At 36.4% G+C, this 17,529-nt stretch overlaps 1 protein-coding gene across 1 annotated transcript in view; it reads right to left on the minus strand.

Annotated features, from left to right (window-relative positions):
• LOC145694314 (uncharacterized) overlaps nt 1–13,422 on the minus strand; it is a 671,298-nt gene extending 657,876 nt beyond the window's left edge. The window contains exon 1 of the mRNA XM_081770435.1: nt 12,961–13,422. Coding sequence (XP_081626561.1) covers nt 12,961–13,056 — 96 coding nt within the window. The 5' untranslated portion in view covers nt 13,057–13,422. The remainder of the gene's footprint in view (nt 1–12,960) is intronic.
• Nucleotides 13,423–17,529: the final 4,107 nt, after the last annotated feature.

The following is a 17,529-nucleotide window of genomic DNA, read 5'->3' on the forward strand; positions in this document are numbered from 1 at the left end:
TCGGAACATAGATAATTCACAAAATGTCTCCGTCTACTATTGATTTGATGTTAGTATTCTGCGGCTGAATAACAGAACTTTTGACTGAGCCAAAATTATCTTAGAATGGATAGCTACTTATAAAATTCTTTGTTGGAGTATTGTGCTATATGGGACAGAAACACAGACATTACACAAGAATGATGAAAAATGACTGGAAGCTGTCAAAATGTGGATATGAGAAAGAATGTCGAGCAGAAAACGAATGTGTGGGTGATAGAAATGGTGGGGAAGAAAAGAAGAATTTTTGATATTATTAAGAAGAGAAAGAGAAACTGGCTGGGAGATTGGCTAAGAAGGCACTGTATCATGAGGGACGTGTTAGAAGGTATGGTGGCAGGAAAGAGAGGGAGGGAGCTAAGAAGACTACAATTAATAGATGATATCAAAACAGAGAAATCGTACGTAAAGACGAAGAGGTTAGGCGGAAGACTGTGGAGCATGGAAGCTTCTCAGTTGCAGCAAGTGACCTACCAATAATAGCAGAATACCTATTATGATAATGATGATGATGACTTCCACTAATACATACAAACAGCCATATAAAACAAAATAATTGTACTCAACAAGATTAGATTTGTCTAATATTAAAATATAAGAAACTATATATAAAAGGGAAACATGTTGATTACAGCACATTAGAATATAATAGTAAATAATACTAAAATTTTAATTCCAGCACTAATCTCGAGTATTTTGCTTGCCTCTTATTAAAAAGACTAACTAAGATACTTATACAAAAGAGCGCTTTGTATCATTTGTACGAAATAATTCTATTTCATTGTTGATATTGAGAATGAGATGTTACTTATAAAATAATAATAATAGTTCTTAAAGAAAAGGAGAGAAAGGTCGAACTACAGAGTTAAAAAAAAAAATCATAAATTTAAACCTGAAGATTACGAAATTTTTTTTTCTTGTTTTCTTTTTGAAACTCAAATATATATGTGTGGAATTTTACAAGATCGGAGGGTTCGAATTCCGTGAATCATCCTGAGTATGATCCCGACAAGAAAATAATAATAATAATTCCACCTACAAAAGATGTTTAGTGAAAATCGGATCAGCTCGTTGAAATGCTGTTAATATGACACATATACAAATGTCAGTTTTGTTATTTCTTCGATGTTTTATCATGCGTTAACAGGAAGTGAAAAATCAGCTGTTGATTTATGACGGAAGCACTACGTAATCTTCATAAATTAACATTTTACTCAACATAACTATTTTTGACATATAAATAAAAGTTACATAATGTTACTACAAACTAGTTAGAAAGATTACTTCTACTAGTGGCGGCTCTTCATGTGAGTCACATTGGTAAAAAAAAAATAAAAATATATTGCTTCAAAATGAGGAGAGAAAACTTATAAAATGTCCCAATCTTGTATATAAGAACATTAGGTAAGTTTTCTTTCCTTGGTTTCAAGAGATAAAAGTACTTTTTTTTTTTTTTTTTTTTTTAAATCGATGTGACTTCCGTCAAGAACTGCCTCTGTTATATACTAATCGGTGAAGCAGATGGAGTGTCGACTCCGGTAAAAACAAATTAGCCTTGATCCTTATGCAACCCGCTTAAGTTCAAAGGAATGAGGGAGGCATAATCAATAGTCAACACTGTTCGGTAACACTTCCACCACTTGCCTCATTCCACCACTTGCCAGGACAAGTATTTACCCTCTATGTATAGGCAGTTCTGTGAGGTAAGCTTGTTCCAAAGCCATACTGTGGGACGCGTATTTATCTTGTACAGTAGGTTGCTACACAATAAATATTTGTGTCATATGTGAAAACAGTGGAATTTGAAGCTTTATATTCGTTGAAGGACTGGATTACTTGGATCAGTAATATTTAACGTTTTCCTCTTCGCACACCCTTAGCGATACTTTTCCATTCAAGCGTATACTCCCAGATTTAATTTATTCTTAATTCAAATTATATGTAGATAACTATATCGAAAATAAATAAATAAAATTTATTACTTACTTTATTAATTAAATAACTCAGTTTTATTATAAACAGGAGAACCATGCCGTAAACTTAATAGAACTATATTACAATTAGCATGGAATAAATATTATTATTATAAGCTCAAATGCTTATTTCAAATTTTACATATTCATTAGAAGATCCTGGAGGTTACTCGTACCATGCCTAACAAGACTATGGCTTAAAGACTCGATGGCTCTAATGGTTTCAGAAAATCAACGTTAATTAAATACGTCTTTTAACAGACTACAAGCAAAATCACAGAACAAAATAATTTCGTTTTATCGCATACTAGCTGAAACGCTCCTCCCTCGAAGGGGAGGAATAGGTGTATAATATAACCGTGTGATGTCCTCGTATTTTAACCCAAAATTTCAACTAAAATTTCCAGCGTGCTGGCATTACACATATATATATACACCGATGGGGGATAAATTTGGACCCAAACCACATCAGGAGTGTCATTACCCATCTCAGCGACCCCAATACTATGGACTGGGCATTAATGCAAGTTGTTTTCGGTTATTTTTACGGGGGATAGGATGGACCAGAGGTAAGCGGGTTCTCTGGTTCGATACCCGACTAAGTAATGTGGTGGACAACATCGTGTGTCTGTGAGTTTTCTCGGGTACTCCCGTTTCCTCCCACAACCTCATTCCACCACTTGCCTTAATTATCCGTCTCCCTTAGCCTAAAGGGCATAATCGTTGGACGTTAAATTGAAAGATTTCATTTATTTCTTTTCAATTATTTTTACATCTACTCCTTTTTTCGCCTAAAACAGACATTTCCGATCCTCCTTTAGAATATGCATTTTCATCAATTTAATATCATAAGATTCTTGGGAGTCCTAAGGCTAATAATCATGTCAAATATAATTTTATTTGGTTTAGTAGTTATTGCGTGATGCGATCAGATAGAAATTCACATTTGCTTTTATATACTATACATGTGTAAGCAAATGGTATGGTAGTATAGCACACTATGCGGTAATTGAACTAAATTTCATGGGAGAGCATTTATAATCCATAAAGAGGTGTGGCAGATCAGACTGCTTTCACTGAGTGATGTATGTATGGCTCATAGGCTTCCATTGTAGTTATTTCTGCCTTTCTAACCTTTTAATCTATTTTTCTAACTTAACCTCATAACCTAAGTAGTACCCCATATAGGACAGCGATAATGGATGAACACTGAAACTTATGTAATCTTTCTTAGACCACACATACCAAGAGCGTGCTCGCTAACCATACGATTAAATGAGACCGAATTTTCTCCTCCAATTTAGGAGATATTATTGAACAGTTAATACTTATTAATCATCTAAATTTTAGTAGGTCTAATGTATTTCTCTTCTCAGCCTCGAATCACAAGTTCTGGATACTATTTTGGATTGTGTTTATATTGGCCATCATTGGTTGGTTTTCTGTTCAACTTATGGAAATTGTTAACTTGTGGTTCTTAATAAACCATTGACTTCGCAAAAATATGCTATATGTGATGAGTGGACTTATAGAGCGATTATGTCCGTCTATCATTCGAAGGCATCAAAGCAAAAACAAGACATAGCTACCTCAGTCCTCTCCAATATATTAAACCACCTACCACTGAGCCACAGTGTCCCCATCCTTAAAAAAGAGATTTAATCAAGATCGTGTCAGGAAAAAGGAAAGATAGATACTGCAGACCAGAATAAACTGACTATATTTAAAAATATATTGTGTTTCTTGGGGGTCGAGTCAGTATTTGGGAAGAAAGAGATGCCATAGAAGGGGATGACTATCCCTTACTAGACGTAGACATACAGAAGCACCCTTCAGATCTAACTAGAAAACTTGGACGGTAATGATTGAAGTAAGTACAGAAAGCATAAATTGCTATCACTAAACTTACATTCATTCTGTGTACCGTGTGTGTAAAGAATAAAACAATAAACTATCCATTTATATGCTTGGCAGCGTTATTATTTATTCATTAAGTCACCTGGCCTTAGAAGAGCTAATACTCACTAAGGGTCATTTATTTCCCCATTATCATATTTATAAATAATATAGTGGAGTTTGTTTGAAAAGCGTGCACGTGAAGTCAATGACAGCATACAACCTGCATTCAACATAATTATATATTCTATGGCCTCATTGCAAAATACACTGTGAATAATGCCAAGCAAAGTGTTTTATTTACAACTTCGTAGCTGTATAACAAACTACAAAACTTCTTTTATGTGAAAAATGAAAAGTTTATTGCAGATAGAACTTTTGTCAGAGAGAGCTTGCAGCTCTTTGAATGGCTCATATTACCAACAGGAAGAATTATAGGGATTATTGTAATAATACTTTCTAATTAACATAGTCTGCATTTATATTTTCATTTATGGCTTTTAACTCTAACAAGTTATAGGTTTCAAGAAGAAATGTCAATGTAATCTAAAGGTGATGCAAGAAACTTCATTAAACAGCTCTACTTCTTTTAAACCAAACTACTAAAACTTTCGAATTATTATTATTATTATTATTATTATTATTATTATTATTATTATTATTATTATTATTATTATTACGAATATGCTTTATTGACTATGCTTTTTTCCTATTATGGAATTTGATAGCTACATTTATGACCCGAATCCAAGTATTTGTTTTTTCTTTATGAACGATTTTCTTATTGTCATAAAAACAATATCTGATAAATTGACAAATTAACTTCTCGCAGATGCTCAAATGATCTTACGCACAAAACGTAAAAATGGATCCGGTGGCATGGTTCTGTAATCTAGCTCTTTTGGAGGTGAAACAAGTGGTGAGGGAATGGCCTATGCAATGAGCTTTGATCTTGAATGATCGTCTGTGCAACCGCCGACTGCACCGGTTTGCTCTACGACGATCAGCGTTAAAATGGGAAATGGTCTAACTCTACTACTTCCGGCTTGAATATAGGGTTACAAGGAGATAGAATCTATTCTTATGAGACACTAAAACAATTACAGAAAACCGCTTCTCGCTCCTCCCTACGCTTTTTCTTGTATGGAAATCAATATTGCAAGCGGAAGTTGTAGTGAATTTCTACTACTTTCGGTTTAATAGAGACAAGTGTGAAGACAGAATCTATTCTTGACACAATATGCCATTTGCTTATCGCTTTCTTTTGTCATTTCGGCTTTATGACGATCAACGTTAAAACTAGAAATGATCCATTTCTATCACTTCCGGTTTGGATAGTAATTTATTGCAGGAAATGAAAATTTTTCTTGGAACGCTGAATCGATTCCAAAAATCAACGTTAAAACTGGAAATGATCCATTTCCATCACTTCCGATTTAGATAGTAATTTAACGCACGAAATGAAACTCTCAAAACGCTGAATCGATTACCAAAAAAAAAAAAAAAAAAAAAAAAAACTCTTATCTTACCATTTTGGTTCAAAGCCGATCAACTTTAAAACTGGAAATGATCCATTTCCATCACTTCCGATTTAGATAGTAATTTAACGCACGAAATGAAACTTACTCTTGGAACGCTGAATCGATTCCAGAAAACTTCTTCCTGTTACCTCTTACCATTTTTGTTCTGATAGACAGACGGACGGACGGACATAGACGATCTACTAGAGTTCTCACACTTATGTAGCATACTCTGGAAATCTAATGAAGTGCTAAATAAAGGGGAGGGGAAGTGTGAATTTTTTTGAACGTATATTGGTGGGGGAAAGGAAGACTGATTAGAAACATAAGATGATCGTTAGAAATCTAGTACGTGTGCCAGCTTCACACAGCTGGAGGCTAGATTGTATATAAACTATGGTTTTTATTTCAAACCATACAGACACGTGGAGTTTCCCCTGTCAACAAATACAGTATGATAAAACTCAGTTAATATCGTTGACAGATATCTGTATATACTGATTCTTGTATTCCTAACCTCTTTTCTCTACTATAATAATACACAAGGACGCTTGTTGAATAACATTTATCTTCAATGCAATGAAATTTTGACAGTGAATTAACATTAAAATATAAATGTTAAGATTTAAACATATCAAATATTGACTCTGAAAGGCCATTTAATAACACTACAATGTTTTAAACGTACACACGTGCGAATGTTGTGGGACGAGTTACTTTGACACGATTAAAATGGAATCTAAAAATATCCTAGTTCCAAGACGTGCCTGCAGGTTAGCCAGCTTCATCACACTAACTTCCTATCAGCATTTGTTTCTTTTTTTCAGTACTTCTAATTCATTTACGTAGTTTTCAATTATTTGGCGTATAATCTGAGTCAATGCGAGGTGTTCTTTTTGTAGATATAGTATCGAAACTATATAAGAACGTCTAATATTTTTGTTTCTACTTCTTGTATAGATTGGTAATGTTTCACTACAATGATGTCATCTTTCAAACATGATGGATAGCTAAAACGCCACATTTAGCGAAGCGTAGAAATATATAAGTTAGCGTTAATATTTTAATAAATACTAGCGACATACGTATGTTAGAATCATGGTTGTCAACCATACGATAATTTAAGCTTCAATACCATATATGATAATGGTCTTGCGATAATAGATGAATATACGACAATTTCAGAACGCATACTTGTTTACAGTTTTTGACTATGCAAATAAATTCCAGGCGTGCATTAAATAATTATAAAATACACCGTACACTGAAGTTTTTAACAGTCATTCCCGCTAAAATAAATCAATAACGGTTTGGGAACGGGCAAATGGCAACCCTGCATTCATGCTTTAAATTCAACTATCTTTACGAGGGCATGGAAATGATGTTCAGAGTAGTAACAAAATGGATTAAAAAGTGATGAAGCCAGTGACGCCGATTTGGAGTTCAAAACTGAAGATTACTAGACAAGTTAATTATACATTTTTGCTATTATTAGTAGTATTACACTTATTTCTATAATTATCACATGCATAACGAATATACGATATAATTTTTGTAATATTCGATAATTTTAAAGATGAAAATCGATTCTTTTCTCCTCTAAGGTTGGCAACTCTGGTTAGGATGAAGCAGGCAGCGACACCTACCAACTTGATTGTTTACTACTAGGAATTAGAGTTACGCATAGACTGATATATTTCGTTATTACTAACTCTAATTTGGGTGGCTGCATATTGCTCGAATATTCGATTTCATTTGTACACATTTCAACATTCTACCCAGTAGGTTTACTGAGCCAGGTATTGGCCGGAATCAAATCAGGCATTGCACTCACCTACAGATATCTCGTTCGCTTTTAAACGGTTAGCGTTAACGTCTTCAGTAGGGTAGACTCGGGTTCGATTCTCAATGGGATTCCATGTAGCTCAAGTTCTATGTTAAGCTCGTGTTTTATATAGCCTTGACGCTGGAAAAGAAAGCAAAATCCGATAAGAGTGATCAATTTAGACTATACATAGACCTCACAAAGCTTGGAAGCAGTGGCGAAGCGTCAATGAGTCCTGCGGAAGCACCGTTCCCCTTAAATAAACAATAATGCATTAATATAAGTAATGCAATAATGATTTAAGAGTAATCCATTAAGTATTCAGAGTAATGCATTAAAAATAATAGTTTTCTGTAAGTAGAAAACCATTCTACCCCATTGTAATAGAAAACTTTCCAGTGATTAAGTGTTGAAAGTTGTTACGTTCCTGAAAAAACGCTTCTCGCTCTCTCTTACCATTTTTGCTTCACTAGACCAATATTGAAACTAAAGTTGTAATGGATTTCTATCACTTCCGGTTTTAGTAAGAATTAAGGATAAAGGTTAAATGTATTCTTGAAACGTTTAACCAATTGTAGGAAACCGCTCCTCGGTAGCTACTTCAATTTTTACTCTATAGTGAATAAAGTAAAAACCGAAAATAAGTGAAAACCGAAAGGGCAAAAGGTTTAGGATAGGGATATGGAAGGTTTGTACTATGTTACAGGAAGAGAAATTAGAAAATCTTAAAAAAGGAAATAAAATAATCTAGATTTGATAGGAGTTTGTGAAGTCAGATGGGAAAGTAATGGGCTGTTGAACAGCAAAGGATATAGAATGTTTTACTCAGGTAATGAAAAGCGCAGTCATAATGGTGTAGGAATAATTCTTGGTAAGCGCTTAAAAGAGAACGAAGTGATGTGTTGATGATAGAGTTATGATGTTAAAGACTTAAAGGGAAAAAAGAAGGATCTAGTAGTGATACAGACATATACACCGACGACTTCGCATACAAGTGAAGAAGTAGAAGAAAGTTATGAGAAAACAGAATTTATAGACAGGAAGAAGAGGTGTGCACATGTAATTGTAATTGAAGATTTCAATGCAATTGTGGGGAAAAAACAGGAAGGTAGTGTTGTAGACAAATATTATTTAGGCGAAGGAAACGAAAGAAGAGGAGGACTGGTCAATTTCTGTAGAGAGAATTCACTAGTAATTGGGAACACTTGGTTCAATCAGCACCAGAGAAGAAAATAGACATGGAAATCCCAATAGACAGCCGAAGATATAAGATAGACTATGTTATAATTCAGGACAGATATCGGAATAACTTGAAGAACGCGAAAATCCTTCTCGGGACCGACATTTTCTCTGATCATAACCTTGTGCTGGCCGAAGTGGATGTTCAACTGAAAAATGTAGACAGAAGAAAAGTAGGCAGGAAAGTGTTGAATACTGAAAATTCGAAAAACGAGGAAGGAAGAAATCTTTTCGTTGAGAAATTCGAAGAAAAATACACAAACAAGGAAAGACAGGTGCAGGTAGTAACAGACGGTGGGGACATATTAGACGGTGGAATCCAACAAATATTCTCCTTTTGAAGATACTTATCTAGAAATTAAACACAATACATTTGATTTCTCTAACTCTTAGTCAGAAATAAATAAAAGATATCCAAGTCTTTAATCGAACTTTACAAATATAATAATCGTTTTAACTTCTCTTTACAGAACGAAAAATTTAACAGTGCTCCCTGAAAACAATTTGCACAGTAATAATAAACTACACAAATCTCAATGTCAATCAAAGATTCTAAAATATCTGCAGATACCTACCCGCCTGGCTCGAAAACGGAAGGCGTAACCTTTCTGAATTCCACCCGGTTTGGGGGGAATGAAACTCCTTAAAGTATGCATATCGTTCTTATTCTCAACACTTTGTCATTGATTTTTCATTCAACTCAACTTTCTCTATTATTTTCTATCTCTACATTCCAAAAATCTCTAATCTTTTCTGGCTTTTTTTCAAATACATATTTATATTTTACTTGTAGAAGGATCATATATTTGCTCTATACAATACAACACAATACACGCCAGGGGCCGCGGTGGCTCAGTGGTAGAGCGTTCACCTCTGGTGCTAGGGGTCCCGGGTTCGATCCCAGCCCCCGCCAAGTGAACTTTGTGGTGGACAAACACCGAGTGTGTGGGTTTTCTCGGGGTTTTCCCGTTTCCTCCCACTTTCTTCATTCCACCATTTCATTCATTATTCAACATCACCGTCTCCTTTAGCCTAATCGGCATAACTGTGGGACGTAAAACTCAAAGATTTCATTTCACAATACGCGCCCTCCTCACTGGTCTAGTGATGCCGTTGTAACGTAGTCAAGTGGTCTGCTGCGTTAGGCTGAGATTCGATTCGAGTCCCTCTTAAAGAGATGGCTGTTTTTAATTATCCTGCTATTTCTGTATTCGTGTCTCTATCAAATCTGGTAGTCATCAGTGCCAGAAAGAGTTATATATTTTTAAAAGTGGCTAGCGCGCGCTCATTTCTTTCACAGGGTCCAGAGTTTGATTCCCGGTGGGAAATCATTACAACTAGAACGCATTATGATAGTTCGGATTCTAACTTAAACTGTAAGTCTACATGTCATATACTGTAGTCTCGGTGTTTGGAGAAAGGCTAAATTCTAATTCTAATCCAACCTACCATTTACTTTACGTGTACTATATTATCCCCTCCCCCCCAGAAGAGGAAACTTTCTCATTTTATATATAAATAAAACCCATCCCAAACTTTGGAGCTCTTAAAAATAGCTCTAAGTAGCAGTATTATAACCCACCGCTACGCCAAAAGTCCGTCCTAGATCCGCCCCTGAGGTGAGATCTATCAACTTGCCCTGTCATCTTTTGTGGTCGGAGACAGAGAATAAAAATGGAATGGGATGTCATCTCAAAGCTACCAAAATTCTAGTGGTACAGGCTCGCACTGAGCAGAAAGGAAACCTACATATTCGAGCATTTCACTAGGAAGATAACAAGAGCAATGGGAATCTATTTTTAGATCTTATTTCGACAATCTGTCAGTGTCAACTTATCAAGAAATTAGTACCCGTAAGAGCCCGCGTGAAACAGAAAGAAATCTAATATGTTCTATAGTCTGATATGTGATATGCACAAATATTAATACAATAGCCTAGATCCAGATTCTGAATGAAATATAACGGTGGCTCAATGATAGAGCGCTTACTTCTGGTGTGTTGGGTCCCTGGTTCGATCCCCTGCCAAGTAAGTTTGCAGTGGACAACGTCGTATCTGTGAGTTTTCTCGGAGTACTCCCGTTTCTTCCCACATTCTCATTTCACCGATTTTTCCATCATCATTCACTTGCCTAAATCATCTAACTAACTAACTCTGTGGCCTATGGAACCTGGAGGTTCAATGCCGCGTTCACAAAAGCTCTCCATTGATCCTTATTTAACTGCATCCAGTTTCTACTTTGTATTCCAATCTCTGCGAGATCCATCTTAATATTGTCCTCCCATCTGCGCCAAGGTCTTCCTAATGGTCGTTTTCCGATTGGTCTTCCAGTCAAGACTTTGAAAGCGTTTCTACTTTCTTCCGTTCTAGCTACATGACCCGCCCATCTAAGCCTCCTAGACTTGACGACCCTAACAATGTTGGGTAAACCGTATAAATTACGTGGTTCCTCGTTATGAAGTTTCCGCCATTCCCCATTCCCGTTCCTCTTGGGTCCGAATATTCGTCTCAGGATCTTGTTCTCAAATACTTACAGTCTATGTCCTTCCCTCAGAGTAAGCGACCATGTTTCGCAACCGTACAGAACAACAGGCATGATTATCGTTTTGTATATCTTCAGCTGACTAAAATCATGTGTCTTTCTTAAAGGACATAAACGTTGGAAGTTAAACTGAAATATTTCATTTTATTTTCATTTCAATAAAATATACCAGTACAATACTTAACGAAAGAATGTACAGCCTTTATAAAAATTCAGGTCATTCTTCTCTCTTTAGGTTTTCCATATGCCAGCGACAGCAGTGGCGGATCTAGAAGGTAAAAACTGGAGGGAGCCAGCCAGAACCAAGACCACGATAGTATACATCATGGGGTTACAATTTTTCATGAGCCCTTTAGAAGTTTCCAACTTAACTCACTCCCGATGAATATTATGACCAGGTTGGACGTTGACATTGTAGACCTCAAATGTTGTTTTACACATTGCATAACAGAAAAAACTGCAACTGTAATTATATTTAATGTTTCTAAAATTTTCCAATAAAGAATAAAAGACAACGCTTACCATAAACTATCCAAGACATATAAATAACAGTTTCAATTAGTTTTGTCACTCAAAAAATCGGGTGGCCTAGGTCCCCCCCCCCCCCATGATTAGATTCACTATTATGCGACACTTACAGAAAAAGACATTTTATTTAAATTTCACACAAAAAAGATTTATATTACTCTAAAAATCTCTAAGTGGTACAGAGAAAATATACTGTATACAACTAAATATCTATGGGCAATGGATATATTAAGTTTCTTTCCTTTACGCTTAGAGCTGGAGGTGTATGGAAATTGAATTGAGTTGATTTTGTCTTTAATGTTCCTTTCAGCAGCGAGGCTATATGAGACGAGACCTACTGATTTACGTGGTATCCGAACCACGTGAGCTCTCACCGGGAATCGAACCCGGGTCTCCCACGCCAAAGGCGTGTACGCTAACCTCCTAGCCACTTAGGAGCTCTGTGTTTGGAAATTGAACATTGCAACAATGTTGACATTACAATAATTTATAAATACGTTTTACATATTGTTGTTGAATACATATATATACTACGAATGTTGAAGTAATTGTCTACTTCCATTGCCGTAACTAGGATATTTTGCTATAGGGAGCCCATAGCCACGGGCGTCTCTGGCAGGGGGACAAGGGGGACGCGTCCCCCCAATATTTTGAAGTACAAAATATTCAATATTTTATTCTAATTTAATTTATTTACTAACGACAGAATAACATATAAATAATAATTATTATATTTATTTGGAATATAATATTCAGGCTGTGAAACGATTATAACAGAGTGCTTAGTATATCCTTGGGGTCCGTGAAAGTAAGCAGAAAGGTAACAAATGGAATTGAAGTTAATAAACAGGTTCGGCTAGGTAGTACCATTTAAATCACTTTCTTTGATGTCCCCCCCCCCCAAATTTTACATGCCAGAGACGCCAGTGCCCATAGCTCAAATTCCTGAGTATTGAAAGAAACTTTCGACGGGTCCAGCGGTATCCTAGGGCACCTTGGCCCCCTCTAGTTGCATTTCTGGCTTTACCAAAAAAAAAAGAGAGAGAGAGAGAGAGAGGCCCATTTTCCTTTGAAAAGAAACGCAGGACCATTTTAGGGCCCGCAAAAAGGACATATCCGGGTACAAGACGACGTCTGTTAATCCTACCCCTCTTTAAAATCCCTGCATTGTTGCTTATCCACAATAAAAATAAATCAAAGATATATGAATATTTTTAAATGTTTAATATCTATTTCAAGCCGAAATGCTGAATTGTTCAGACTCATTTAAAGAGTACTGCGTATCCAGTTTCTTTCAGCACGACTATACATGAATCCACTCCAACAATGCTCTGTGGCACTCACACAATAATTAATCAAATGGGTCTAATGAAAGTGCGGATGGTGGTTCAGTACTTACCCTAGATATTCTAAGCGGCTGTCCAACATCAGCCCCTCCATGCATGCGGAACCCCCACGGGGATCCCCCATCCAGGGTCACTTCCCTCGTGCTCATCGCTTCATCAAATTTACATCATTCATATGTATATATACTCGATTCACCACATTATACAATTCAGCAAATAAACAAACACTTAACACATCGAACGTGAAAGAACACTCAACATATCATATTGCCACACTCACTAAAACCCGACATCGACAATCTAGCCTAACCGACCAAAACTCTCCTTCGCAATGTGAAACTCAAGTTACGTTCAGAGTTAGAAGTGTGAGAGAGCTGCCCCCTCGTGCCAAAAACTAGTACTACTACCAAACTCAGCTCCCGTGCTGTCTCTTGCCTAGTCGATACGGAAACTAACACACGAGTTTCTTAGGCCGCGCGTTGCGCCGCGCTGCGCTGTGCGCTCCTCTACGATCAATACTATTAGAATGAGGCCTCGTTCTAAAGTAGTGAACTCCGCAACAACTGACAAACGAGACGCGCATTTTGTAGCAGAGAAACCCTAGCCTTATACTGCAGAAGACGCAGTCACTCACCACAAAATGTTCTAAGATCTGAAGTTTGTTAAAATGACTTTTTTTTCTTTGTCTTTCTTTTTCGCTCTTCACGTTCAAATTTTGATGACAATATTTTAAAACTCCAATTTAGTTCTAGAATGTATTTTAGTAACATGTCACCACCTTACAAGTAACCTTCTGTATTATATGAAAGGAACAATACATTTTTTTTTTTTTTCTCGGATTCTTTTGCTTAACTTTTAGGATATGTCTTGCAGGCTAAAAGAGTCGATAAAGAACATACACAAGAATATGTTTGAAATAGGAACAATGAAGAAGTATATTTGTTCGGAGAATACACGCACACACGATATTTCTTCACATTAAATCCCACATTGTTGCCCCGCGTAGCGCAGTCGTTAATACTCTCGTCTTTTGTGCAAGCGGTCCCGGGTTCGATTATCGGGAGGGACACTCGGTCGGAAAAGTGAAAAAGCTTTTCCAGGCCAGCCCTCCTGAGTGAGCTTTCCCTCATTCACACCAAGCAAATGCCGGAATAGTACCTAACATATAGGTCCCAGGCCGCTTCCTTCCTTCCCTTTCCTCGGATAGTGTTGATCGCCGAGGGACATTATCCCTCATACGTGACATGCTAACATGGCCATTGATGCCTGAAGCGCAGAAATTTAATTCCCAATCCTGACCCTAATTCCCACATTGCATAACTAGAGTTTAAATGTGCAATGCTGAAATCAGTGATGAACACTCTATCACCAAAGTGGGGGCCGCGGTGGCTCAGTGGTAGAGCGTTCACCTCTGGTGTAGGGGGTACCGGGTTCAAACCCTGCTCCCTCCAAGTGAACTTTGTGGTGGACAAACACCGTGTGCGTGGGTTTTCTCGGGGTTCTCCCGTTTCCTCCCACTTTCTTCATTCCACCATTTCATTCATTTCTCATAATCACCGTCTCCTTTAGCCTAACCGGCATAACCGTGGGACGTAAAACTCAAAGATTTCATTTCATTTCTATCACCAAAGTATCATCAAATCGTATTCAGAAATAAATAAACTGTTTAAACAAAATAATATAAGAACTTTTATTATTGCAATTGACACATCTTTATTAAACTTGACTAGATTCAAACCTAATCCTCTTAAACATTGTCCAAATGTAATTTTAAAAAGAAAAAATAGAAGAATTGTAAGTACTAATAAAACAGTACATAAAATGACTAGACTGTAAAATTAGAAAGGATGTATTTTTTTCTAATGTTCGAACTTAAAAAGTAATTAGAGTATTTAAAAAATGACTCAAGTAAATATGAAAACCAGAAAATATATACAATCAAAAGAAATGAAAAGTATAACTTGAAAATATATCAAAATAAACGAACTAATTTGCTCTATGGTCTATGGGACCCGGAGGTTCAATGCCACATTCACAAAAGCTCCCCACTGACTCCTATTCTTAGCCAATTGGTTTTAATTTCTACTTTATATTCCTATATCTCTGAAATTCATCTTAATATTGTCCTCCCATCTGTGCCTAAGTATTTCTAATAATCTTTTTATGATTGAGTTTCCAGTTAAAACTTTGAAAGCGTTTCTATTTTCTTTCATTCTGGTTACATGATCTGCTCACCTGAGCTTCCGAGACTTAATGACCCAAAGAATGTTAAATAAACGATATAAATATCTCGTTATGACGCTTCCGTCATTCCCCATTTCCGTCTCTCTTGGATCCGGATATTCGCCTCAGCATTTTATTCTTTATATTTTCAGTCTATGTTCTTCCCTCAAACCAAGCGACCATGTTTCGCAACCGTACAGCACAACAAGCTCATACTTTTTGGATCCAATATATTTCAGGCAAACATTTTCTTGTAGGCCTTAAATCTCGAGAGCTACATATAGAGTAGCCAAACCAAAACTACACTTAACTCAGTATGATGTACTTATTCCGTAAAAAAATACGAAAACTCGTTTTGGAGGCCGTTCGAAAATTTTGTGCCCCATGATCCAAATAATCCAATATATTTCATTCAATCAAAAATTTTCTTGCACCTCCAATATCTGGAGAACTATATATAGTATAGCCAAAACAAAACTATCACTTAATTCACAAGGAAACTTTTTCTGGTGTCACACGACATGTGGAACGAGACTATGATCAATCGGTTTGTGTTAGTGAATACGAAAATCCTTAGGTGGGAAAAACCCTCGATTTCAACCATTCCGTACTTATGGAGGGTAGAGTAGGGGTCCTGGCAACACAAAATGTTGTGGATAATGAGACGAAATATGGCGCGAGTTCGATGAAAATATGCATAGAAGCACAGTTGAACATATACTACAGTGTGACAATACATTCCGACAATACTCTGACAAGTTAGGGCAGAGTCGTAGCATGTATCGACAGAGTAGGAGGGCGGATAGTGTGGAGTATAGCGTAAGGGAAAAGTTCCATAGAAGGTATGAACACATACGAGCCGGACTTGAGGGGAATAGCATAGTAATATTTCATGGACATGGTCAAGTACATGGGTGGAGAGTAGAAAGGCAAGGTGGCAACGGCCCCAACCTTCCTGAACTGATCTTTCAATGTATAGTGGTGTATTGAACTTTGCAGTGCATTCACACAGGGGGATATATTGTTGTCTTACTTTTGTTATCATTATCATCATCATAAACATATGAAAATAAATGCGTACATATATACAACAGTCTATACACATAAGATGTTACGAGGGGAGGGGGTCCGGACCTCATGGACAATCCCCTCCATAGCTCTCTTACTTCCATTTCTGCTTCACGATGTCGCCTACAGGCTGTCTATAGCTTGTGATTCATTAGTTGGCCATGTATTATTACTGTACTATTTCCCTGACGTCTTGCTTCTCCGTTTTCCTCAATTATATAACCATTTTTCCTTGCGCTTAGCCGCCCCCTCCTCCGTCGTTATGTGCTACGTCTCTGCTCTCATTTGTCAGAGTATTGTCGAATATAATGTCACATAGTAGTATAGGTATGTTTTGCTTCTACGCATATTTTCATTGAACTCGCTCCATATTTCGTCTCATTATCCACAACGTGTTGTGTTGCCAGTGTCCCTACTCTTCCCACCCATAAGTACGTAACGGTTGCGATCGAGGGTTTTTCCCGCCTATGGATTTTCGTGTTCACTAACACAAATCGATTGACCATAGTCTCGTTCCACACTTCGTGTGACACTAGAAAAAGTTTCCTTGTTAGTATGATGTTCTTATTCCGTAAAAAAAAAAAAAAAAAAAAAAAAAAAAAAAAAAAAAACGAAAACTCGATTTAGGGGCCTTTCAAAAATTGTGTGGCTCCTGTTCCAAAAAAATCCAATATATTTCATTCAATCAAAAATTTTCTTATACGCCTTATATGTGAAGAACTGCATACAGTATACCTAAACCCGAACTATCACTTAACTCAGTATTATGTGCTTATTCTGTAAAAATTAAGAAAACTCGATTTAGGAGTCGTTCAAAAATTTTCTGGCTCCTGATCCAAAAACTAATTATTGGCCAAAGTCGCAATCTTTTGAACCATTTTTTTGGCCCTTCCTAAAATTCTTGTTCAGATTCTTCGACAGAATTCGCGAAGACAAAAGATTTTGAACTGAATAATAGCACAAATTCCCGCTTTCAGTTGACATTTAATTTCTCTGTGGATATGACTTTGGTCTGTTAATGGTTATTCTAAATATTTGAAAGTGTCCCCTTTGTGGAAAGTATTATTTGATATTTTAACGTGTTTGCATTAATATAGTCACGGCAAATTTCCATGTATTTAGTTTTATATATATATATATATATATATATATATATATATATATATATTATTTTTTTTTTAAGTTAGTTAGTTCTAAATCCATATCCTTGCAGACATTGAATAAAACCTCTGCATTTCTTTCTATTGTTTTTCCTATCATTCCCTATCAGGTTTACATCATCAGCATACATCATAACCGGTGAAAACTATTCAGCTCTACACCCTTTTTGC

Source organism: Thermobia domestica, chromosome 1 (assembly GCF_964235325.1).
Source record: "Thermobia domestica chromosome 1, izTheDome1.hap1.1, whole genome shotgun sequence".
In the NCBI taxonomy this organism is placed as follows: domain Eukaryota; kingdom Metazoa; phylum Arthropoda; class Insecta; order Zygentoma; family Lepismatidae; genus Thermobia; species Thermobia domestica.